Source organism: Bos mutus, chromosome 18, assembly GCF_027580195.1.
Source record: "Bos mutus isolate GX-2022 chromosome 18, NWIPB_WYAK_1.1, whole genome shotgun sequence".
Lineage (NCBI taxonomy): Eukaryota > Metazoa > Chordata > Mammalia > Artiodactyla > Bovidae > Bos > Bos mutus.
The window spans coordinates 1363855-1389233 of NC_091634.1; the positions used below are offsets into that span (position 1 = coordinate 1363855).

A 25379-nucleotide genomic window follows, 5' to 3' on the forward strand; every position below is an offset into this window, starting at 1 on the left:
AAAGATGCAACAAAGCTCCTGCAACTAAGACCAGACGCAGCCAAACGATGTTTTAAAAAGAGACTTGGTACAAAATGATTCAACTTTTATTAAGTATGATAATAAAATGATGCATCTTAAAAGAGAAGAAACAAAAGACAAGTGAGCTACCAGAGCCAACGGTGCTCCATGAGCAATCCCAAAGGGATGGGGGGGACAGGGCTCAGAAAGCCATAGGAACAGATGGGGGCAGCACCCTCTGAGAGTGGGCCCGGATCCATGGGTGTTCCAAGACCCGGACCAAGGGCAGCCTCTCCAAGGGCTGGAATCTGAGAAGCTTGGAGATCAGGTCCCGAGCCCCCGAAGACATTGATGGAGGAAACCTTAAATCTACCTGATGAGGCCAGAGAAGTATGGTTAATTGCCTCGATCCATTCATGGCACTGTCCTAGATCTTAGTAGACCACCACTGTATGTGCCCCAGGCTCCGCAGGCCCACCCACCTCCCCACCCCCTACAAACCAGTTCCCGCATGAATGCCCAGAGTGTGGCCATCCCACCTTGAGGATGCGTCTGTAGGTCTCACTAGTGGAGGCACTCTCAAAGGGTGGATTTCCTACCAGCAACTCATAGCAGAGCACCCCAATGCACCATAGATCCACCTTCTCATCGTATGTTCTCCCCTCGATCATTTCTGGGGGCAAGTAGTCCAGCGTCCCACACGTGGTCCTTCTCCTAGAGGGTTGCAGAGAAAGGGGCATAAGTACAAGAGAAGGTGTCCATCCCCAGCTTCCAGGCCCAGGCAGTCCCTTCCCAAGCACAGGAATCAGGAAACACCAAGTTTTAACATGCATCAAGGTTCCGAGACCACAAGTACTGGGACCCATCAATTCCATATTCTGAGATTCTTTCTACAATTATTTATATTTAGCTCATGATCCAGGAAGTTTTCACAAGGAAGATTTGAAACAAATTGATGGTGCAACAAGAGAGACCAAGTAAATTCAGTTCAGTTCAGTTCAGTCGCTCAGTCGTGTCTGACTCTTCGAGACCCCATGAATCACAGCACGCCAGGCCTCCCTGTCCATAACCAACTCACAGAGTTCACTCAGACTCATGTCCATCGAGTCAGTGATGCCATCCAGCCATCTCATCCTCTGTCGTCCCCCTTGTCCTCCTGCCCCCAATCCCTCCCAGCATCAGAGTCTTTTCCAATCAGTCAACTCTTCGCATGAGGTGGCCAAAGTACTGCAGTTTCAGCTTCAGTATCATTCCCTCCAAAGAAATCCCAGGGCTGATCTCCTTCAGAATGATCTCCAAGTAAAATAGTCATGCTTTATTTTTTTTTTTTCAAATTTTAAACTTTTTATTTTGTATTGGGGTATAGCCAATTAAAGAATCTGCCTGCAATGCAGGAGACCTGGGTTGGGAAGATCCCCTAGAGAAGGAAATACCAACCTCACTTCAGTATTCTTGCCTGGGGAATTCCAGGGACAAAGGAGCCTGGTGGGCTACAGTCCATGGGGTTGCAAAGAGTCAGACACAGCTGAGTGACTTTCACTCATATAGCTGATTAACAATGTTGTGGTAGTTTCAGGTGAACATCGAAGGGACTCAACCGTATGTATACATGTATTTATGTCCACGTGTGTGTGTGTTAAGTCACTTCAGCCACATCCAGCTCTTTGCAGCTCCATGGACTATAGCTGACAGGCTCCTCTGTCCATGGGATTCTCCAGGCAAGAATACTGGAGTGGGTTGCCACGCCCTCCTCCAGAGGATCTTCACGACCCAGGGATGAAACCCACATCTCTTGCATTGGTAGGCAGGTTCTTTACAGCTAGCACCACCTGTGAAGCCCTATATACATGTATAATTATGCTTTGTTGATAGAGTAAATTTTGTGGAATTATGGCACAATAGTTCTTGATGTATTTACATGGAAATTTATTGATAAACTTATATGTTAAGAGGATTTAAAACAAAAGGTATAGTTGAACCCCATTCTTTCAGTCAACAAATATATATTAGAATATGCATTTCAAAAGGTAGTATTTAAATACAAACTCAGTTTGTATCTGGGTCTTACATGTGAGATGAATTAAACTAGATCATTCTTAACTGGCACCCACCGGACCTACCTCAGAGAGGGGGTGTGCACAGACCAGCCGAAGTCTGCAATCTTCACTTCACCCATGAGCCCCAGCAGCAGGTTCTCTGGCTTAATATCCCTGTGAATCACCTTCCTTTCATGGCAGTAGATCAGAGCATCTGCCAACTCCTCTATTATCTGTGTGAGAAATGAAAAAGCAGTCTGGAAATGAAGCCAGCCACGAGAAGATGATGATTAATGCTTGATTACCCATCTGGAGCCCTCCCAAAATCTCTTGCTTCCTATTTCTAAGTCAGTTCCACTCATTTATTTCAGTGAACTCCCTCAGAGCATTTCATGTTTCTTTCCATAAGGTAGTGCGGTTAGATTCTGTTGCTCACAACCAAAGAATCCAAACTTACACACAGTACTTATTAATATTCTGGGGTAATTATTAGGGCATCCACATGGAAGAGGAAAGGCAACTCACTCCAGTATTCCTGCTGGGGAAACCCCTTGGACAGAGGAGTCTGGTGGGGGCTACAGTCCATGGGGTTGCAAAGAATTGGACACGACTGAGCATTAGGGTATCCACATATGAAGTTGTAGGATGTAAGTCACTATATATAACTTAGTGTCACTATATATAATTTATAGAATGAAATAAAGAAAGAAGCCACGTGGACACTCGTGAAAGCCTCAAGCAATGACCCCCACACCAGCCCATTGTAAACTCGTGAACCTGAGCCCTCCCGCCTCACCGTGGCTGTACGCTGTTCATCAAACGTGTGACTCCTTTGCAGCGCCTTGTAGAGCTCGCCCTTTGGGGCATATTCTAAAATCAGGTACACCCGGCGCGCATCATGGAAGTAGTTGTACAGGCGCAGGATATTGGGGTGTCTGGAGGACAGAAGGAGTAAGTGTCAAGACTGCTCCCTAAAAAAACAAAACACAGCTCCCTGAGGCCCAACTCATGATGCTATTATAAGTGACTGGTCACACAGAGGGGCAAATTGTGCTGGGACCTGTATAGGAACCGCTCCGTCTGTAAATTTGTGAGCGGAAAACGAAGCAGGTGTCAGAATTCGAGTGTGTGACGCAGGGAGATTTACATGGTATAACTGGAATGAATTGCAGAGGGGAAAAAAAATCTTTAAGATGCAAGCAAACGGCTTATTTGGAGGTAGTACGGGGGGAAACGCTGAGTTCAGATGTCAGAGACGGAACAGGAAAACAGGAAAGAGAAAAAAATAAGAACCGGCACAGGAAGCTCACAGACTATCCTTACTGGAGATGGGCCTGGATTTCAACTTCCCTGCGCAGCTGGTGTTCCAGGCCTTCCTTCTCTATCTGGGACTTGAACAGGACTTTCAGGGCCACGATGAAATGGTTTTTCTTCAGGCGAGCCAGGTACACATTCCCAAATTTTCCCTTGCCGAGAGGACGCCCGATTTCAAAATCATCAACTGTGAAACGCCGCCTGACAGGAAAGAAAGCAGAGCGCCTCCGTTTCGGAGGTGAGTGGAGAGTCAGGGGTCCCTCGTGCTCGCCTTCCGCTTTCACTGTTTCCCTCCTCGGGCCCCTTTTCCTTCTTAAGGGCTCAGCCAGGGTGTTGGGTCCATAACTGTCGGTCCCCTAAGGCAACACTTCACACACTCGGTCCCACTTCCCTTCCTCTTCCTGATAAAAAACAAAGGCGCTCACGCGGTTGGGGCTCCGGGCACCGTTTGACCTGCTGCAGCTACTGAAAAAAGAAAAGAGATGTCCATCCTTTGTTCTGTGCACCCCCTCACCCCCAACACCCGACCCCAGGCCTGTCTTCTAAACACCCTCTTTCCCTGTTCCTGGTACATAACCCTTCCACCTGCGTGCTGCATCCCGCCCGCCTTCCTCGCAGTTCCTCGATGGCTCATGACCAGAGACGGTGTGGAGGAGGACGCCCTGCGGAGCTGGGTGTCCAGGCAGGAGGTAACATTCAGGTTGAGGCTCCTGTAGTCGCCACTTGCTCCCTTACAGACTCGGGGAACCAGCTACGCGGCAACCTACTACGAGGACCCCCTCTCAGGGACTGAATCGGGGCAACTTGCTGCATTCGCACGCTAGGGTATTTATACTATGTTCTCTGGCCCCATTGGCCGAGCAGGTAGTTCCTGGTTGACTCCCATTGGTTAAAATTTCTGACGATTAGGAAGCATGCTCAACGGAAGGGGCAAGAATGAGCGCTTCCGGTCCGGTGACTGGAGGCGGGACTTAGGGGACTGGGCCAATAAGAGGGCCGGGCATGGAGCCAAGAAGGTGGGAAACGCCCCAGAAAGACACAAGTGGAGGTAAAGGGATCAAGCGGGGAGTGGTGTGCAGAGTCTGTGCTGCTCAATTCAGTTCAGTTCAGTCACTCAATCGTGTCCTACTCTTGGCGACCCCACAGACTGCCGCACCAGGCCTCCCTGTCCATCACCAACTCCGGAGATTGCTCAAACTCATGTCCATCGAGTCACTGATGCCATCCAACCATCTCATCCTCTGCCGTCCCCTTCTCCTCCGCCTTCAATCTTTCCCAGCGTCAGGGTCTTTTCCAATGAGTCAGGTCTTCTCATCCGGTGGCCTAGGTATTGGAGCTTCAGCTTCAGCATCAGTCCTTCCAATGAATATTAAGGACTGATTTCCTTTAGGATTGACTGGTTGGATCTCCTTGAAGTCCAAGGGACTCTCAAGAGTCTTCTCCAAAACCCCAGTTCAAAAGCATCAATTCTTCGGTGCTCAGCTTTCTTTATAGTCCAACTCTCACATCCATACATGACTATGGGAAAAACCATAGCTTAGACTAGACAGACCTTTGTTTGCAAAGTAATGTCTCTGCTTTTTTATATGCTGTCTAGGTCGCTCATTGCTTTTCTTCCAAGGAGTAAGCGTCTTTTAATTTCATGGCTGCACTCACCCTCTGCAGTGATTTTGGAGCTCAAGAAAATAAAGTCTGTCATATGTTCAGGTACTTTCTTTCTAGTCCTAGTTTGTGGATTTTTTGTTAAAATCATGAATTCTGTCAAAGGCTTTTATAATATCAACTGAGATGATCATGTGGGCTTTTATCTTTCATTCTGTTGTCCTTCCATTACAGGAGTAAACTGCATTTGGTCGTGGTATATCATCCTTTTGATATGGTACTTAATTTGTTTTGCTAATATTTTGTGCAGGGTTTTTTCATCCTATTCCTAAGAGATATTTCTTTGTAGGCTTTTTGTTTTGTTTTGTTTTGTTTTGGCTGTAGTCACTATGTGCAGTGATTTTGAAGCCCCCCAAAAATAGTCTCTCACGGTTTCCTTTGTTTCCCCATCTATTAGCCATGAAGTGAGGGGACCAGATGCCATGATCTTAGCTTTATGAATGTGAGTTTTAAGCCAACTTTTTCACTCTGCTCTTTCACTTTCATCAAGAGGCTCTTTAGTTCTTTGCTTTCTGCCATAAGAGTGGTGTCATCTGCGTATCTGAGGTTATTGATATTTCTCCCGGCAGTCTTGATTCCAGCTTGTGCTTCATCCAGCCTGGCATTTTGCATGATGTACTTTACATATAAATTAAATAATCAGGGTGACAATATACAGCCTTGACATACTCCTTCCCCAATTTGGAATCAGTCCATTGTTCCTTGTCCGGTTCTAACTGTTACCTCCTGACCCGCATATGGATTTCTCAGGAGGCAGGTCAGGTGGTCTGGTATTCCCATCTCTTTAAGAATTTAAGAATATTCCATGGAACGCATAGTATCTGATTTTGGCTTCCTTTGTGGCTCAGCTGGTAAAGAATCCGCCTGCAATGTGGGAGACCTGGGTTCGATCCCTGGGTCAGGAAGATCCCCTGGAGAAGGGAAAGACTACCACTCCAGTATTCTGGACTGGAGAATTCCATGGACTGTATCTGAATGAATGAACATGTATATAAATCTCTGAGGGAGTGAGTTAAGAAAGTCAGTGACATAAGGAAGTGTGTGTGCTAAGTCCTTTCAGTCGTGTTCAACTCTTTGCCACCCCATGGACTGTAGCCCTCCAGCTCCTCTGTCCATTGGATTCTCCAGGCAAGAATACTGGAATGTCTAACCATTCCCTTCTCCAGGGGATCGTCCCTAACCCAGGGATCAAACCTGCATCCCTTACGTCTCCTGCAATGGCAGCCTGGTTCTTTACCACTAGTACCACCTGGGAAGCCAGACGGCCAGTGTGACTGACGAGAAATCAACGGCAGGAAGCTGCCAGGGTGTTGCACTGAAGAGCCAGTTCTGGCTCCTTGTTGGATCTGTTTCTTTGACTTTAACCTTTGCTTTTAGTTATTTTGGCTTGTTTGCTTTTGTTATGATAATCATACATAATAGCCTGCCTCGGGGAACCCTCCCCTCAGCCTGACTGTTAAACTGAAGTACCTTTATTCAGCTCACAGAGAGACAATCTGACCCAGCTCACCTGTGAATGGTTGCACTAAAGAAGAAATTAACACATCTGGTATTGTTTTGCAAAATAAAGGGCCATTTTACTTTACTTCCTCACCTCCTCTCCCTCTCTGTTTTAGAGAAGAACCTGCCATCCAGACCAAGGTAAGGTGATTATTTTGAGACTTTAGTCTGCCATCCTCTCTGTCAGCCGGCTTTCTAAATAGAGTCGTATTCCTTGCCTCAATACCTGTCTTTGATTTTATTGGCCTGTCGTGCGGTGAGCACAGTGAGCTTAGACTCAGTAACAGGGACGTGTTATGCTGTTGGCACACACCAGGACCAAGTGCAACTCAAGCTGCCCCAGCTTGAGGGTCCTGTCCTATTCAGGCCGTTCCTCAGGCTCCTCCTCAACCACTCACATGCATGAGGGTCACCGTGGTGGAGCTCCCTGACATCTGCTTCTGTCTCCAGATATCCTATGGCTTGTGTGCCCTCCCTCAATACACCTGCCTCCCCCAGCCCAGGACTGCCCAGGCCATTTGGCATGGGGGCAAAGACCCATAGCTGCACTTACTGCTCCCCTCTCATGTACTCACTACAGTACAGCTGACCCTTAAATGAGGGCTGGGGTGGGGCTGACGTTCAGCACTGTCAAAACCCACACATGGACTTCCGTGGTGGTCCAGTGGTTAAGACTCCGTGCTTCCACTGCAGGGGGTACAGGATCGATCCCCCATTGGGGAAGATTCATGTGGCATGCAGTGTGGTGCAACAAAAAAAAAAAAAAAGGGAAAAAAAAAAATCCACATTTAAGTTATGGTTAGCCCTTGGTCTTACCACCAGGGTTCTTGGACTCCTTAATCAATAGAAATGGATGAGTGTTGTAGAAAAAATACAAATGAAGTTTTTCCTTCTCTAAGAACAGACATTACTTTACCAACAAAGGTCCATCTAGTCAAGGCTATAACCATAGCCTTCCAGTGGTCATGTATGGATGTGAGAGTTGGACTGTGAAGACAGCTGAGCGCTGAAGAATTGATGCTTTTGAACTATGGTGTTCGAGAAATCTCTTGAGAGTCCCTTGGACTGCAAGGAGATCCAACCAGTCCATTCTGAAGGAAATCAGCCCTGGGTGTTCTTTTGAAGGAATGATGCTAAAGCTAAAACTCCAATACTTTGGCCACCTCATGCGAAGAGTTGACTCATTGGAAAAGACTGTGATGCTGGGAGGGATTGGGGGCAGGAGGAGAAGGGGGACGACAGAGGATGAGACGGTTGGATGGCATCACTGACTCAATGGATGTGAGTTTGAGTGAACTCCGGGAGATAGTGATGGACAGGGAGGCCTGGCGTGCTGCGATTCATGGGGTCGCAGAGAGTCAGACACAACTGAGCGACTGAACTGAACTGAACTGAAAAACAGAAAAGTAAAGGGAACAGTGAGCAGTCTAGAGAAGAAACTTGGATGGGCCTGAAAGATCTCCTGAGGTGCCAGCCTGCTGTATTCTCCCCTCACTGGGCAGAGAAATAAAGCCATCTTTCTATGTCCCCTAAACTCTGTCTCTGTATTTTTCATTTGCAATTGGTGGGTAGACAAAGTCATAACCTTGGCGATAACAAAGAGGCCTGAGGAGAAATTCAGGCAAGACTTCATAGGCAAGACTCCTGCTGCAGGAGGGAGAAAACAAGAACAGGTTCCCTGACTCACTCCGTGGAGGGCGGGGGACGAGCTGGTCTCTTAAACCAGTTGAGGGTAGGGGTGGGCCCGGGGTGGGCCCAGGGATGGGGATGGAGATGTGGCTTAGGTTGTCTGCCACCCGCTGGCTGGTGCTGTGTGCAGCGAGCATGCCAGTACACTGTTTTTGCTCCCATCAGGGTCCATTTGTTCCCAGCTCATCAGAAACGGCAGTTGAGTTTTTGGTCTTTTTGTATCTTATTGCTCATAATCTTATACATGCAGGCAGTTATTTTTAGTCCCTTATAGTTTCTTTGTATTTTGTTGCTGGAGGAGATGTTTGTCCAGCTGAAAGTCCTACAGCAAGGGTTCCAGCCTATCTTATCAGCATTCGCCATTCCTCTGTATCCTTGCTTCTGCATCTAGGAACTCTACCAACCCGGGATGGCACAGTACTATAGTACACTGGACGAGAAATCTGCATGTAAGTGGACCTACGCAGTTCAGACCCCTGTTGTTCAAGGGTCAACTCTATTTGTTGGACTCAGTAATTGGTTTCCACTTTGGGTCTCAAATAGTAAGCCCACATATTTGTTTGACATATACAGAATTTTCAAAACAATTGTAACTGAACTCTTTTAGATAGGAAATAGGGTAAATTGTTAGAGAAATACAATTTAAAAAGAAAAAGTCTCCTCCTCATTCAGAAAAGTCTCACTGCAAAGACAGTAAAGAAATAAAAGTTTAAAGTTGTATAAGCATTAGACTAGAATCTGATGCACATGGCAGATGGTCGTTGCTGCTACTGCTGCTGCTAAGTCACTTCGGTCGTGTCCGACTCTGTGCGACCCCATAGACGGCTGCCCACCAGGCTCCCCCGTCCCTGGGATTCTCCAGGCAAGAACACTGGCATGGGTTGCCATTTCCTTCTCCAATGCATGAAAGGGAAAAGTGAAAGTGAAGTCGCTCAGTCATGTCCAACTCTTCGCAACCCCATGGTCTGCAGCCTACCAGCCTCCTCTGTCCATGGGATTTTCCAGGCAAGAGTACTGGAGTGGGGTGCCATTGCCTTCTCCAGATGGTCATTAAGAGACTTCAAAGAACACTCACCCCTTCATATAGCCAAACAGACACAAACCATTCCCTGCGTTTTCCAATAAACAATTAGTCCTATGAAGTAAGGACAGCACCATTTATTACACATAGTTCATGCTACACTAACGCAGTAATGGGGTGATTACTTGCTGTTACACTGGCTTTCTATAGAGGAAAACTGACTTCTCATACGATGGGAGGTAGTTTTGCTACTTGGAGCAAATTGGGCTCCTGCCCTCACCCCTGCCCCACAAGAAACTGGGATGTGTGAGTGACAGTCGCTCAGTCGTGTTTGACTCTTTGTGACCCCCATGGATCGTAGCCTGCCAGGCTCCTCTGTCCATGGAACCCTCTAAGCAAGAATACTGGAATGAGTTGCCATTCCCTTCTCCAGGGGATCTTCCTGACCCAGGGATCAAACCCAGGTCTCCTGCACTGCAAGCAGGTTGTTTACCAGCTGAGCCACTGGGACAGAAAGATGCTATCTCCTTTGATGACTTCATTTCATAAAAATGGACCCCTGGGCCTTTGAGAAAGACATTCCTGGGTTGTGAGGGTATTGGGGTGTTTGAGTAAAGCAAGGCTAGTGCAGCTTAGCCTTAATTTGCTGGGATTAGAATGGTACGAGATAAGCTTGGAGAGAAAACAGAGGCAAACCGTGTAGAACCTTGTCGGCCATTGTAAGGAGCTTCTATTATGCTCCTGAACACGTTCTAAAATGTACCTGTGGGGGACTCCTGGGGGACCAGTGCTTTCACGGACTCGGTGCTTTCATGGACTCCGTGCTTTCACAGTTGGGGTCTGGGTTCCATCCCTGGTCAGGGAACCAATATCCCACATGGCGTGGCCAAAAAAAAAAAAAAAAGACTTTCCCTTTATCTCTGCATCCTTAGACAGTCTTGCCTGGTAAGAGTGATTTCTCTGCTTATGTCTGTGGGCCCCACTGTATCATTAAGACCAGAAAGTTTATGCTAACAGTGGGACTCACGGTGAAGGGTGGGTTTTGTCTGCCTACGACTACACTACACTTTGCCTTCTGTGGATCCTGTCTCCATGGTCAGTCCAGTGGGCGCTGCCTCGATAAAGGCATCTGTGGGCCGGGAAGCTGGGGCGAACTTCCCTTCTGGTGTTGATGAACACGCTGTCACACAGCTCTGGAACTGCACGGGGAGTCACCCAGGCGCGGTGCTCGGTTCCTCTTGCATTGTATTCTAGGTGCCTTTTCCCCTTGCAGATCGCGGTCTCTGTCTTTCTGTGGTGACACCAAGCCTGAAGGTGGTCTTGGGCAGACATGAAAGTCTCCTTGAAAAAGGAAAGTACTGACCTAGATGGGAATCACGGTAAAGGCTTCCCTGGGGAAGTGCTATTTGATGTGAGATGTGATTTTCCAGTGGTCATATATGGATGTGAAAGTTGCACTGTGAAGAAAGCTGAATGCCGAAGAATTGATGCTTTTGAACTGCGGTGTTGGAGAAATCTTTTGAGAGTCCCTTGGACTGCAAGGATATCCAACCAGTCCATTCTAAAGATCAGTCCTGGGTGTTCTTTGGAAGGACTGATGCTAAAGCTGAAACTCCAATACTTTGGCCACCTCATGCAAAGAGTTGACTCATTGGAAAAGACTCTGATGCTGGGAGGGATTGGGGGCAGGAGGAGAAGTGGACGGCAGAGGATGAGATGGCTGGATGGCATCACTGACTCAATGGACATGAGTTTGGATGAACTCTGGGACTTGGTGATGGACAGGGAGGCCTGACGTGCTGCAATCCACGGGGTTGCAAAGAGTCAGACACAACTGAGAGACTGAACTGAACTGTACTGTGAAGGGTAAGCATTCATTCTCCAGCCAAAGTGTAGGGAAGAGCCTAGCAATGGGTGGGGAGACAAAAGGAAACACAAGTCAAGAGCAGAGCAGTGGGATCGTGAAAGAGAGAAGGGAGCAAATTAGACACATCCCACACCAGGTAAGGCCCCATGGATGGGCTACGTGAAGGCTTTGGTTTTTATCTCCAGAGTTAAGGGAAGTCATGAAACGACTGAAGGGCATGTGTGTTGGGCAGGTGCCAGTCTAATTTGCACTGCATCTCTAGTTTCAGTGTGGAGAATGGACTGGAGAGGAAATACAGGTGAAAAAATACCTAGTTACTAAGCTGAAACAGAAGTGATAGATGATGTGTGATAGTCCAGGAAGGAAGTGGTGGGTTACGGAAGACAAACCTGAGAGGCATTTAAGAGGTGACACTGGCAACTTGGCGTGTGGAGTGTAAGGAAACAGAGGTCACAAGGTTGAGTCGGGGTTCTGTCCTTGGTCACCAAACCGTGCCATGTGGTGCAGAGGCAAAACTACAAGAGGATCAGTATCAGGGAGGAGCGGGAGCCACTTTAGGAACCTTTAAACAGTCACGTGGAGACCGACATCTTCCAAACACTCAAGTAGGGGCAGTAATCAGGAATTCAGGTCTAGGGCCCCAAGAAGTCAGGACTGGGAAAATAAATTCCAACTTGTTCAAAGTAACAAAGGTCTGTATAATCAAAACTATGTTTTTTCCAGTACTCATGTATGGATGTGAGAGTTGGACTATAAAGAAGGCTGAGTGCCGAAGAATTGATGCTTTCAAACTTTGGCATTAGAAAACTCTTGAGAGTCCCTTGCACTGCAAGATCAAACCAGTCTATCCTGAAGGAAATCAACTCTGAATATTCATTGGAAGGACTGATGATGAAGCTGAAGCTCTAATACTTTGGCCACCTGATGCAAAGAGCTGACACATTAGAAAAGACCCTGATGCTGGGAAAGACTGAAGGTGGGAGAAGGTGGGAGAAGGATGAGATGGTCGGATGGCATCACCAACTCAATGGACACGAGTTTAAGCAGGCTCCTGGGGGATGGTGAAGGACAGGGAAGCCTGGCATGCTGCAGCCCACGGGGTCACAATGAGTTGGACAAGACTGAGTGACTAAACAACAACAATGAAGATAAGTGAAGCCGCATGAAGGATGCGGATGAAGCCTAGGGAGAGACCACAAAGAAAGAAAAGGGACTGTGGAAACTGTTTAGGAATTTCAAAACTGCATGGGTGGCTAGACGTGCATGAGTCAGCAAGGAAGGAAAAAAAAGAAAGGAGGGAGAAAACCAGGAGAGTGATGATATGGAACGAAAAAAAGTGTATTTCAAGAATGGTCAGTGAGATGATTCTCAGTCTCAAGACCAGGGCTTACATTATATAAACACGGGAGTCACTGCTGACCTTGGCCAGGGTGATGAAGACAGCAGGACCCTAGGAAGGAGGTTCACAAGGCAGGGAGGTTTGGGAAACGGAAGAAAAAGGATGAGGTAACAGTGAAGTGCAATTATCACAAGGAAACGAAGAGAATCCCAAGGGCACTCCTCAGTTAAAGGAAGAGGGAGGAATAAAGATGTGAATACGTGAGACGTGGTGAAGACAGTGGTGCCGGACGCTCAGGGCAATGGATGAAGACAAGTCAGAAAGGGTGAGGGACAGAGCAGATGAAAAACAGGCTTTAGGCAGGTGAGGTCACAGGCAAGAAAAACATTGGGCACACTCTGAGGTGGGGCAAACGGTGATGACTGCCTAAGTGCAAGCAAAGCACTTCAAACGTGTGAAGATTTATCCTGAGAGCAAGCACATGAAATGACACTAGAACAAGCCATAGTGAGAGTTGCTGAAAGATGATGCAACTAGAGAGGCTGTAAGGGAGGAGGGAGGAGAGTGGTGAGGGTGCCTGTCAGCTGGAAGATGGTCAAGAGAACGAATGATGTAGCAGGACTTGGGACTCAGCACACGAGAGGCGTTTCTTCCTTCACATCCCAGAGACTTGGGAGAAATGATACATGGAGACTAGGCTGTCATTAATGAGTTTGTGGCCCCCAGTTAGTGGCGCTTCGTCATCGTCTGATGTGTGGGGCTGTGCGGGCATCTGAAACCATCTTCCTAAAATACAAACACCAGGGGAGATTGAGTGTGATCTTACTAAGGAACATCTTGGCCCCTTGGATACCTGCTTTCCACTTGCCCACCTGGACAGCCCCTGGTTGGCACTCTCCTTGTCTGTGGCTCTCCACATCCAACTCAAAGATCGCATGTGGCTGGGTGCACTGGCACCCTCACTTCTCGAAGTGGCTGATGTGCCTTGTTAAATTCTTAGTATTTATCATCTCATTAATACTTTTGGGCATTGTTTTAAAGTGTAGGATTTGCTATTCTGATACGAGGCCTTTGAAGAGTTACTTATGGCTCCAGTTAAGACGAGGGCCTGCTGTGCTTGCTCCACGGGGCCACGTAGGGCAACCCCTGAGGACAGTCAGAAGCAAAGAGGTGGAAGGGAAGGGTAGAGAGACTGCAGATATAGTGATCTTCACTGGGAGGCGTGGGACTGGTGACGCAGGCAGGCCAAGCAGGTTTAGGATTTGCTAGTTTGGTTCCTGCCAGCACAGCTCAGGGTGCAAGGGCTGCCCTCAACTGCCTGGTTATCTGGGGAAGGGTCTTGAAGCATAGGGACTTGATAAAGGCAGTAGCTGAGGGCTCTGGCTCTGGAACGGCTGGTTTGTCTACGGAGGGCACAGACCACAGGGAAAATTATCCGGAGAGATTAGCTAGCTCTAGAAGGAGCAGTCTCCACAGGATCAGCGGGGTCCCAAATGCTAGAACTTCAGAATAAAAACACATGCTTCAACATTAAGTATCCAAAATAAGGGGGAGGAGGAGAGTGGCCAGGAAGGTTTTAAAGTCTCCCAGGTAAGCCAGAGGTCAGAAGTATGACGGGAGGGCCCGTGGCCCTGACACGGCTCTGAGGGAGGCCCGGTAGGTTGCCTGTTTATACTTTACTTCAGACTGTTTAAAAAGTGAGCTGCATAACACATCCATGAGCAGAGATGACAAGTCTTCAGCCCTCAAACCTCAAGCATGACATCACCGAGCACCCCAGGACTAAGAGGGAAAGGCGGTCTTCGGGTCAGAGCCCGAGCGCCCGGGGAGCAGAGAGGCCCCGCAGACCAGGTTCCTGCCGGTCTTCAGCACCTCTCTGGCGAAGCCGTCCCTGCAGGAGCCACCTGCTCCCCCTCGCTCCAGGTGAAACTCCCCCACAGATGGTGAAGGTAACCAAGCCTGACACAGGGTAGTCTAGCTTCAAGTGAGGTGTGCTGGATGATGCAAACATTCCTTATTTCTCTTTGCTGAAGACAGAGGCACAGAGTATCGACAGCAGGGAGAGAGAGAGATGAGAAACTGCTGCCTTATGTGCCTCAGAAACAGCACTGGTCTGGCATTTACATCTTTATAAAGTAAACAGCTGGTATATTTGCACATCAGACCACTTGAAGCCATTCATCTATAAAGATACATGTGTACTAGGTATCTACACATTTATGTACATATATGTGGCCTCAAGTGGTGTATACACATCACACGTGTATCAATTATCAGAAAGAGGCAAGGTCCTTGTCACCAGACTTCCTCTGTATGTTGTCATCACTAAATTAAATCCCGGCTAGTTTCTTCAGTTCTACTTTGGCTTAGTGATAGTTTTAAAAAAAATTTTGGTTATGATTTTGCCTCAAAATTATGACTCTTTTAGGAAACTGTGCTTAACATTACAGAAGCCTGAATTTATTAATTGGCATCTTAGTTCCATTTAAGTTGCTATGAAGACCTAACAGAGCAGGCCCAAGACTGCTATTCTCTTAACTAGCAGGTTTACCCTGGGCTGTGGTTTGAGACCTTAGATTTTGGAGGACTTCCCACGAGTGAGTGGCTCAGTGTGCTCAAGCTTTCTGTGCACCAGTGTGTTTTATGCCAAAGATCCACTGTCCTTCTGGAGGTCTAGAATTTGGTATAAATGTTAAAGTCCCCAAGAAACCCTGAGTCTCGAGCTAGCTTCCACATGTGACATTTCAGTCGATGGCTGTCCCTCCTTGACAGAGCTTAAATTGAGCACGTCCCACGTGACTCCCCTGAGCCAGGACAATTGCAGATTGCCCCTGGTCCCTGTGCATCTTCTCTTGGCTGAGTTTGCTTTGATCGTTTTGGTGGAATAAGCATAGCTGTTGAGTGTTAACAAAACATGAGTTCTGGGAGTCTTCCTAGGAAACTGCTGAACTAAGTGTGGTCTTGATCACATGATACAATCATTCATCCTGATTTCCATCTGGCCATAAAAGCTTCTGGAGCTTTTCTTCAAGGTCAACGTATGTTCTATATGGTGGCAACTATACAATAGCACCCCACTCCATTACTCTTGCCTGGAAAATCCCATGGACGGCGGAACCTGGTAGGCTGCAGTCCATTGGGTCGCTAAGAGTCGGACGCGACTGAGCGATTTCACTTTCACGCATTGGAGAAGGAAAAGGCAACCCACTCCAGTGTTCTTGCCTGGAGAGTCCCAGGGACGGGGGAGCCTGGAGGGCTGCCGTCTATGGGGTCACACAGAGTCGGACATGACTGAAGCGACTTAGCAGCAGTAGCAGCAGCATACACACAGCTTCATGTAAACACTGTGAGGAAGCCAAGCATTATGATAAACATTCCCTGCTGTGTGTAGCCACTCACTAAAACACACATCTATCGGGTGTCTACTAGGGGAAAAAAAGAACGGGACAGTGGTTGGATGTGGGATGATGAAAAAATGGCTGCGAGGTGTCCATCTGGCCTGGGCAACAAGGCAGATGGCAGTGGGATTCACAGGGAATATGGGCACTGAAAACCTTAGCCCTTTTCTATCTTCCTGCCACCACAAATCAACTGTATCTTCTTCAGTTAAAACAGACTATGCAGCCACTAAAGAGGGAGTTTGGTGTATCTCACTCATCCTAAAGGGATGGTCAACATTAATGTCAAATGAGAAAAGTAATTTGCAGACAAATGATCAAGGCTTGGTGTACTCTGAAGTGGTGCATTCACCCATCCTATGAAAGACAACACAGGTTAAGTATCAAGGGCATGGATTTTGCAGTCAGCTAACTCCAATCCCAGTTCCTACACTTTCTAATCATGAAACCCTGGACAAATTCCTAAACTGCAAAGGTTAAGAGTTAATACGTATAAAACAATGTTTGCTTGCTGTTCTAACGATAGGTTTATCTCCAGGCCATGGTCACATGACACATGAACACAGTTTATAAACAGTGGGTGTGGAAGGATGGCCAGTGAGAAACATTCAACCTGGAGACACAGACTGGGGGACTCTAGATCACTGTGGATAAAATGCCTTGAGAGGGAATTAACTCACTCATGGGACACACCACAAGTGAAAAAGCAAAGGCCACACATGGATCCTGGGAAGTGGAACTATTTAATAGATGGAAAACACAGACCCTATTAAGGAGAAGAGCAGAAATGCTCAGAAGCCAGCCAAGGACTCTTGAGAAAGAGGGGTGGGCAGCACAAGGGCCAGTAATGAGGTGGGCACAGAGGGGCACAAATGGGAACTTTGTGAGGACTGCGCAAGCCAGGTGACCGTGGTGGAGGTCACTCTTAGCGGTCACTGGAGCACACCACAAGGAGGTGAGGACAGACAGTGGACAGAACTGTTCCACTGGGTGTGTCTGTGAGAGAAAGAAGGGCGGAGTTCAATGGGCATGTGGGGCAGAAAGTGCCCAGCGTGAGACTAGAGACTGAACACATTTGACAGTTGAGGCAAAAATGACAACATCATCCAATATGGCGCTCACTGTACAGATGATGAGGCTAGAAGGGCATTAAGAGGGAGAAGTTAAAGACCACAGAATACAGGAGGAGGTACAGCGCACAGACGGAGACCCTCAGCAAGCTGGGGGTGGAGGTGGGGGATGCACTCAGTCACGGGGAGGAAGAGTGAGCCTGAAGGGGGAGTGACCCTCCTCCTCTGCGGCTGCAACAAGCCTTAGAGAACCAGGAAATTCTACACACACGCCTTCCCTGGAGAACACAGCTCTGAACAACCTGGAGGTCAACCTTAGTTGTAAAATCTGTTCTCAGAGATACCTGTGGATATAAGGCCTTTCATTCCTCTAGTTTATTTAGGATTTCTATCCCAATACAAAGATAAAACCACCAGAGAATCATGACTTTGGGCTACATAGTTTTGCCTGTTTTCTCAGAGTCCTCCTTTGGCATTATAAACTAGGCAAAAATATAGAAGACATATAAAATAACCAAATGGAAATCAAACAACTGAAAAATTTAAAAAACAAAATGAAAACTCAATGAGTAAGCTCAATAGTAGATTATATGAGAGAAGGGCATCAGTGAGCTCAAAGAGCAATCAATCGAAATTAATCAATAAGAGCAACAGAGAGATACAAACTGGGGGAAACAAAAAGATGGGAACTGAGGGTCCTATGGTACAAAACATGAGAATTATCACTCATGTTACTGGAGTCCTTAAAAGAGGAAAAAATGTGAGGTTGAAAAAATATTTGAAGAATTAATAATTTAAAATGTCCAAATTTGGCAAGGGGCATACACCACATGATTCAAAAAGCTGAGCAACCACCAAACAGGAGAGACCGTAAAAGTTCTATGCCAGGATACATCATAATTAAACTTATGACCACAATGAAAAACACTTTGAAAACATGTGACGGAAAGGATGCTTTACAGATAGAGAAGTAACAGGGTGACACGCACTTCTCATATGAAACCACGGTGCACAGAAGAAGATAGAATGTAGAAAAACAGACATGTTTTCTTTTGTCCTAAAAGAACTGTGGATCCCACATCGTATGTTCCACAAAAATATCTTTCAAGAATGAAGGGGAAAAGACATTTTTAAATGAAGAAAAAAAACATTCATTAACAGCAGACATACTTTAGAAAGAACAGATAAAGGAAACTTGCCAAACAGAAGGGAAATGTTAATAGAAGACTTGGGACTTTAAGAACAAGAGAAAGAACAATGAAATGGAAAACTGAGAGGGTACCAGGCAGGAAGGCCAGGGGTCTCCAAAAGGAGGAAATAGGCTGCAAGTGTCAGACATTTTTCCCTTAAGTGGCAGGAGGAAACAAACTAGCAGTATTTTTTTCCTTCTCTATATACATTAAAAGGTTTCTCTTAAAATACTGTGTTGCCATAATGACACCTGGTTTCACTATTCTCAAACCTTGAGTTAACCAACGCATTTCTTATGGAAATGTTTGTCTTAAGCTATGTTAATGTACTATGCATTTACCCCAGACTCGGTCTTCAAGGAGGTTCTGCCTAACGGAGAAGGCAATGGCACCCCACTCCAGTACTCTTGCTTGGAAAATCCCATGGACGGAGGAGCCTGGTAGGCTGCAGTCCATGGGGTCGAGAAGAGTCGGACACGACTGAGCGACTTCACTTTCACTTTTCACTTTCATGCATTGGAGAAGGAAATGGCAGCCCACTCCAGTGTTCTTGCCTGGAGAATCCCAGGGACGGGGGGAGCCTGGTGGACTGCCGTCTATAGGGTAGCACAGAGTCAGAAACGACTGAAGTGACTTAGCATAATGGCTCAGAACCTACTTGACAAACCAGTACGTTATACTCAGATATTGTTCCCCTAATCTATGTAAATGAAACTATCTGTATGGTAATCTGCCTTTCTTCACAATTCAAGTCAATGGTTTTATGGCCCAGGATGAATCATCTGGTGCCAAGATTATCCCAAAATGCATCTTATGGATGGGGGTGCCTGGTGCCATTCTGAGTTTTAAGACATTCCTTTCTTTCATTAACAGACTGCTAATGACTACATAACATGCAGCTGAAGACTGGCAGGGGGGTACTCTTTCTGCCCCCTTTTGATGCCTATGTCAGAAGCTTTCTCTATCTCCTTTATACTTTAATAAAACTTTATTACACAAAAGCTCTGAGCGATCAAGCCTCGTCTCTGGCCCCGGATTGAATTCTCCAGAGGTCAAAAATCCCAGCATCTTTTCATTCAGCAACAACCTTTCAAAACTGGAGATACACAGACTTCACTTCTCACAAACTTTGTTTTAAAAAAAAATCTTAAGACAGTTGAGGCAAAAATTACAATATCCAATATGGTGCTCAGTATACAGTGAGAAACTATTTAGAACAACTATATTAAGAACAGGGAATGTAAAAGAACCCTAATGAAATCAAGGTTTCTATACGTCAAAGTGCTGAAATATTGATAAGTCTGTGATTAAGTTATGTATATGTAATACACTTCATACAGTAAAAAAAATTAAGATATATACTCAAAAGCATTACAGATACATCAAGTAGAATTCTAAAAAACATTAAAGTAACCCACAGGAAGGACAGGAAAGCTAAATAACAAGAACTAAAAAACAAGAGTAACACTATAAAGGGAATACAAAAAAAAAAAAAACAATTAAAATGGTACACTGAAGCTCTAATGCATCATTAACTATTTCAAATTTAGATGATCTAAATTTACAAATTAAAAGAAAGTGGCAGAAAGGGTTTAAAAAATATGACCCCAACTATTGCTGTTACAAGAAACTTAAAAAATACAAACTGCAAACACCACAATTTCTTAATTATACTTCAAGACTTCATCATTTCTCTCTGCAACTGACAAGAAATACTACACAGAAAGTCAGCAAGGATATAGAGAATCTGAAAAACATCCCCAACAAAGAAAATTGTGCAGACATTTATAGAAACTCCACCCAATGACAGCAGAATACACATTCTTTCCAAGAAGTCTTACAGAACATTCAACAAGATTTACCACACCCAAGGGCAATAAACAAACTTCAACAAATTTAAACAGTCAAACCAAACGTGAAACAAACAAGAAATCAATAACAAAATGATACCAGAAAACGGTTCAAACAGTAGAAAATGAAATAAAAAACTTCCAAATAACCCACAGGTGACAGAAGAAGTCTCTAAAGGAATCAAGGGATATTCAGAACTGAATAAACTGTGATAAAAACTTGTGGGACAAAACTTGAACAGTGCTGTGGTAGAACTTTATAATACTTAATGCTTCATAAGAAAACAAAAAGTGTCGAATAATCTCAGCATCCCTCAAAAATTAAAAGTGCAAAATACAACCAGAGCAAAGCAGAAGATAGGCTATCATAAAAACTGGGGCAGAAATCAGTGAAAGCAAAAACAGAAAGGAACAGAAAAAAAATCAATTAAGTGCTGGTTCTTCAAAATGATCAGTAAGATTGGTAAATGTCTAAGACTGACAATGATTAAAAGGAGTTGACTATTTCCAAAATCAGGACTAAAATGGAATACCTTGCTGCTGTTAAAAAAAATAATGAGGAAAAAAAAAATGAGGGAATACTTCCAACAAGTCTAAAATTGAGATGAAATGAAACATTTCTTTGACGAGGACCAGCTATCCAATTTATCCAATATGAAAAGACACTATGAATAGTTCCATATTTATCAACTAGTATCCAGAAAATCTCCAGGCCCAAATGGTCCGTTGGACTATTATAAAACAACAATTAAAAACACTTACACACCATCTTCCTAAAAAACAGAACTTGAGAGGCCACTATCACCTTGACCTAAAATCAGACAATGATAGCAGCTAAAAACAAAGAATGGCCACTATGCACCATCAATCAAGAGATTAGAGGAAAAGTGCCTCAAAAAAATACAGTCAAATCAAATGCTTTAATATATATTTTAAAATGCATACTCCATAACCAAGTGGGGCTTATTCCAAGGATGCAAGGCTGGTTCCATATGCAAAACTCAATCAACTGGGTATCAAAGAAAAATCAGATGATCACATCAATTGATGGGAGGAAAAGCATCCAACAAAACCCAACACTCAAGCATAACAAAAATCTCACCAAATTAAGAACTGAGGGAAACTTTCTAGACTTGACAGGAAAAGTCTATGGGAAAAAAAAAAACTTGTAACATTGTACTTGTTAAGAAAACTGAATGTTTTCCCCCTAATATCAGAAACCAATCAAGGATGTCCTCTCTTACTACTCGTAGTCAACATCAGACTGGAAGTCCTAGCAAGTGCATTAAGAAAAGGAAATGTAAAGAATACAAATAGGAAGAAAAAAAAGTATGTGCAGTTGACATTTCTAAGTACAAAATACCAAGGATTCTATCTAAAGAAACTACTAGAAATAATAACTGAGTTCAGCCAAGGCTACAAGATACCAAAATACCACCCGCAGAACAATCTTTCTATATACTACTAAAGGAAATGAGGAAATGAAAGTTTAAGAATCAGTGTCAACAGAGAATTCCCTGGCAGTCCACCACCCCAGTGGTCAGGACTCTGAGCTGGCCTGGATTTGATCCCTGATTGGGGAACTAATATCCTATAAGACACAAGGCCAAAAAAACCCCCAAATCAATGCATTTATAAATCACTTTTAAGAGTTTATAGGGCCTGTATTATTGAAAATTAGGACTTCCCTGGTGGCTCAGACGGTAAAGCATCTGTCTACAATGCGGGAGACCTGGGTTCAATCCCTGGGTCGGGAAGATCCCCTGGAGAAGGAAATGGCAACCCACCCAGTACTCTTGCCTGGAGAATCCTATGGACGGAGGAGCCTAGTGAGCTACAGTCCGCAGGGTTGCAAAGAGTCGGACACGACTGAGCAACTCTACATTATTGAAAATTACAAAATGATAATGAAACACCAAGAATGCTAATGACGTGTCATATCATGTACTGTGTTCACAGTGTCACTTCTGAACTGCTCTATAGGTTTAAATCAATCTCTATAAATGCTGAAGCAATATTTTTTTGCATGCTAAGATTTATACAGGAAGTCCAAGGAACTAGGAAAGCTAAGTCAATTTAAATAATAGAGACAATTCATTTATCCAATTTTAAGATTTACGGTAGAGCTAAAATTAAGTAAACAACAGATTGAATCAATAAAAAAGTCTGAATGTTTGGTGTTTAAAACCACCAAAAAAAGTCTGTTTTTTTAAAAAAACTAAAGCCTGAAGGTCTTAACTGGCACAATAAAATGTGCCCATATATCATGTGTGTATTTTTATCTACGTAAATACCTGCCCTCAACTATCTTAACTCTCCTGACACTGGATAACAATGAGTGTATATACAAGACCCACGAAGGGTCAAGGCCCTTTGCCAGTGAAATAACATTCCACTCACCCCAAGTAAACTAAGGAACCCATGACAAAGTGCCATAAGCTTGACAGAGAAGTCTCAAAGGAATTGGGTTTGCATTTCATTTGCTTATCTAAATTTCCATCTTCTTTTTATACAAATTCCTGAGATAACACTACAGTGTAAACTAAGGAGAAAAATACAGCTAAAGGTTTCCTTAGTGCACAATAAACACTGGTCTCTCCCTTACGGATGAATTCTCAGATGCAGAATAAGGCTCCACGCTGGGTCAATTTCTAAAACAGGTCTTTACACAACTACAGATGATCTGACAGGTTTTCTCAAAGCGAAGATACTTGAGGGGTTTCTCTTTGGTATGTGTGATCAGATGTCATGGTAGATACTTTCTCTTGCAAAAGATTTTCCTCTGTGTTTACATTCAAAAAGTCTTTCCCCAATAGGAGTTCTCGGAGGGTGACAGAGGTTTGCCCACTTGTGAAGGGTCTTCCCACATTTGTCACACTGACAGAGTTTCTCCCAATATGGATCCTTTGATGCTGAGTGAGAGAGGAGCTGCGACTGAAGGCCTTTCCACACTCACTGCACTTATAGGGCTTCTCTCCAGTGTGGATGATGGCATGTCTAATGAGGTTTGTGCTCCAGCAGAAGGACTTCCCGCACTCCATGCATTCATAGGGCTTCTCTCCACTGTGAATCCTCTGGTGTCTGGTGAGGCCAGACCTGCGGTTGAAGGCCTTCCCACACTCCGTGCACTCATAAGGCTTCTCTCCGGTGTGGATGCTGAAGTGCCGAATGAGGTCTTTCCTAGTGCTAAAGGCTTTCCCACATTCTTTGCACTCAAAAGGTTTCTCGCCAGTGTGTGCCCTTTTATGCAAGATGAAAGTAGAGCAGTGGGTGAAGGCCCTTCCACACTCAGTGCACACAAAAGGCTTCTCCCCAGTGTGGATCCGCTGGTGCCTCTTGAGGTATGACCTGTGGTTGAAGGCCTTCCCGCACTCGAGGCACTCGAAGGGCTTCTCCCCGGTGTGGATGACGTAGTGGTGAATGAGGGCTGCACTCTCACAGAAGGCTTTCCCACATTCGCTGCACTCGTAGGGCTTCTCCCCGGTGTGGGTCTGCTGGTGCCACATGAGGTAGGACTTGTGTTTGAAGACCTTGCCACACTCAAAGCACTCATACGGATTCTCGCCACTGTGGATGATGTGATGGCGAAGGAATCCGGGCCTGTGTCGGAAGACCTGCCCACATTCTTTGCATACAAAGGATTTTTCCCCATTGTGTCTCCTCTTATGTAAGACAAAATTGGAGCGGTGAGTAAAGGCCTTTCCACACTCACTGCACTTGTAGGGCTTCTCCCCACTGTGAATCCGCTGGTGCTGTGTCAGGTAGGACTTGCGGTTGAAGGCCTTGCCACACTCCATGCACTCGTAGGGCCTCTCCCCGGTGTGGATCATATGGTGCTGCAGAAGGTGTGTGCTCTTAATGAAGGTTTTCCCACACTCAGTGCATTCATAGGGCTTCACTCCAGAGTGAATCTTTTCATGTCCAGCAAGAAGGTGTTTCTTGTTAAAAACTTTCCCACACTCATTGCATTTGAAGAGACTTTCCTCTTCCTGAATCAGGGGATCTTTACCTGATCCACAGGAGTCACGGTCATGGACAGCACCCCCTAGAGGGACTGGTTCCTCTTCGACCCTTGAACACACACCACCAGCTGTCCTTAAGCTGCCATGTTCAGGACTTATTTTTTCATGAAGCTTCTCCCTCTGGGGGTTGATCCCTGGTACAAAGTGGTCTTCCTGCATTTCCAGCGGCCCATCCTGATCCTTGGTTTGTCCCAACTGGGAGTCTCCTGGGCCTCCCTGCATCAGTTCCTGGAGAGAGGCTCCTTTAGACAGCGTTGGTTCACAACTGGTAGGTTCTGTGGTCTTGGGTTTTCCTTCGTCAACTGAAAGAAATACAATAAACAGGGCCCGTTAGTAATCCAACACGGAAGAAATGAAATCAGCATTTCAGTGAGGAAAAAAATAAAGATGAAAGGAGTGCCTCTGGGTCTTTATGCTTTGCTACCATTGACTCTCAGGATTGTTAATTTCCTTCTTCCTTGGTCATTAGACTGCTGACTCCTTCAAAGAGAGTTTAGGTGAGGAGATAAAGGGTATGGAGTGGACACACCACCACAATTTTATAGACGTTGCTTGACAGAGTAATAATACCTCTGTGTGCTTTCAGTTTCTATAAGTAAGGACGTCCCAATTGTAAGAACACCAGGAAAAGGGGAATTCCCTGGAGGTCCAGTGGTTAGGACTTGGTGCATTCACTGCCAGGCCTTGGTTAAATCCCTGGTCAGGGATGTACTTTCTATTCTATGACAAGAGATAGCTCATTATGGGAACCTAGACAGATTATGCTAAAGAGATAACATTATGTCTGATTATAGCAGAAAGACCACACATGTAATTAGAATCTTGGGGTTTTGAACCATGAGTTATTAGCTGGCGCTCTGGAGAGGGAAAGGTTAGACACTGAGTCCCATGTTCAATGACTCAGTCAGTCATGCTTCTGTAACGAAGGTCAATAAAAATCTACATACCCGGTCTCTGGTGAGGTTTATGGGTTGCCAACACTCCGTGCACATACTGCCAAGCATTGATTCCTGGAGGTAAAGAGTCGCTGAAGACACGGAAGCTTCGTGATTGGAATACCTCTGGCCCTTCTTCTGAGCTGTATCCTGTACCAAACATACTCTGTGAGCATAACAGGTTCAAGGGGAGTTTCTCTGAGTCTAGCAAATCAATGAACCTGAGGGTGGACTGGAAACTCTTGACTTTCAGTTGGTTTAGAAGACCAAGGCAGACACGGCAGTCCTGGATTCTATGTTCCTAATCTGGGGTTTGGCTAACTGTGTGAAGGAAGAGGCCAGGGGAGTTGTACACCACAGGAGTCCTACACCAACTCCAGGCACAACAGGCACTGCCACAGAGAGACAGTGGGAAGGATGCTACAGCCTAAGGAGACAATGTACAAAAGCCCCACAGGTCACGAGGATGGTGCTGATGAGAATCCA

The 25379-nt window shown here is 45.4% G+C and overlaps 2 protein-coding genes across 6 annotated transcripts in view; both read right to left on the bottom strand.

Moving 5' to 3' along the window:
• Window positions 1-25379, bottom strand: part of LOC102276725 (zinc finger protein 805) — a 64354-nt gene that overhangs the window by 25012 nt on the left and 13963 nt on the right. For 3 of the 4 annotated variants that reach the window (XM_070387007.1, XM_070387005.1, XM_070387010.1), the window contains 2 exons: window positions 24906-25043; window positions 19215-24260 (listed from right to left, as the gene is read on the bottom strand). The exons of the other annotated variant lie outside the window; for it this stretch is intronic. In XM_070387007.1, coding sequence (XP_070243108.1) covers window positions 22633-24260; window positions 24906-25043 — 1766 coding nt within the window. In that variant the 3' untranslated portion in view covers window positions 19215-22632. Of the gene's footprint in view, window positions 1-19214; window positions 24261-24905; window positions 25044-25379 lie in introns of those variants that run through there. 4 annotated transcript variants of the gene reach the window in all.
• On the bottom strand, window positions 71-4612 carry AURKC (aurora kinase C). Of its 2 annotated transcripts, none has more exons than XM_070387069.1 (7): window positions 3936-4612; window positions 3776-3812; window positions 3360-3551; window positions 2833-2971; window positions 2121-2269; window positions 540-714; window positions 71-373 (listed from the first exon to the last, which is right to left on the bottom strand). In XM_070387069.1, exons 1-7 carry the CDS (start codon window positions 3982-3984, stop codon window positions 203-205), a joined length of 912 nt encoding a protein of 303 aa, XP_070243170.1. In that variant the 5' UTR covers window positions 3985-4612; the 3' UTR covers window positions 71-202. The 2 variants fall into 2 exon arrangements, with proteins under 2 accessions (XP_070243170.1, XP_005908790.1); XM_005908728.2 differs by having other exon boundaries at window positions 3776-3815; window positions 3936-4610.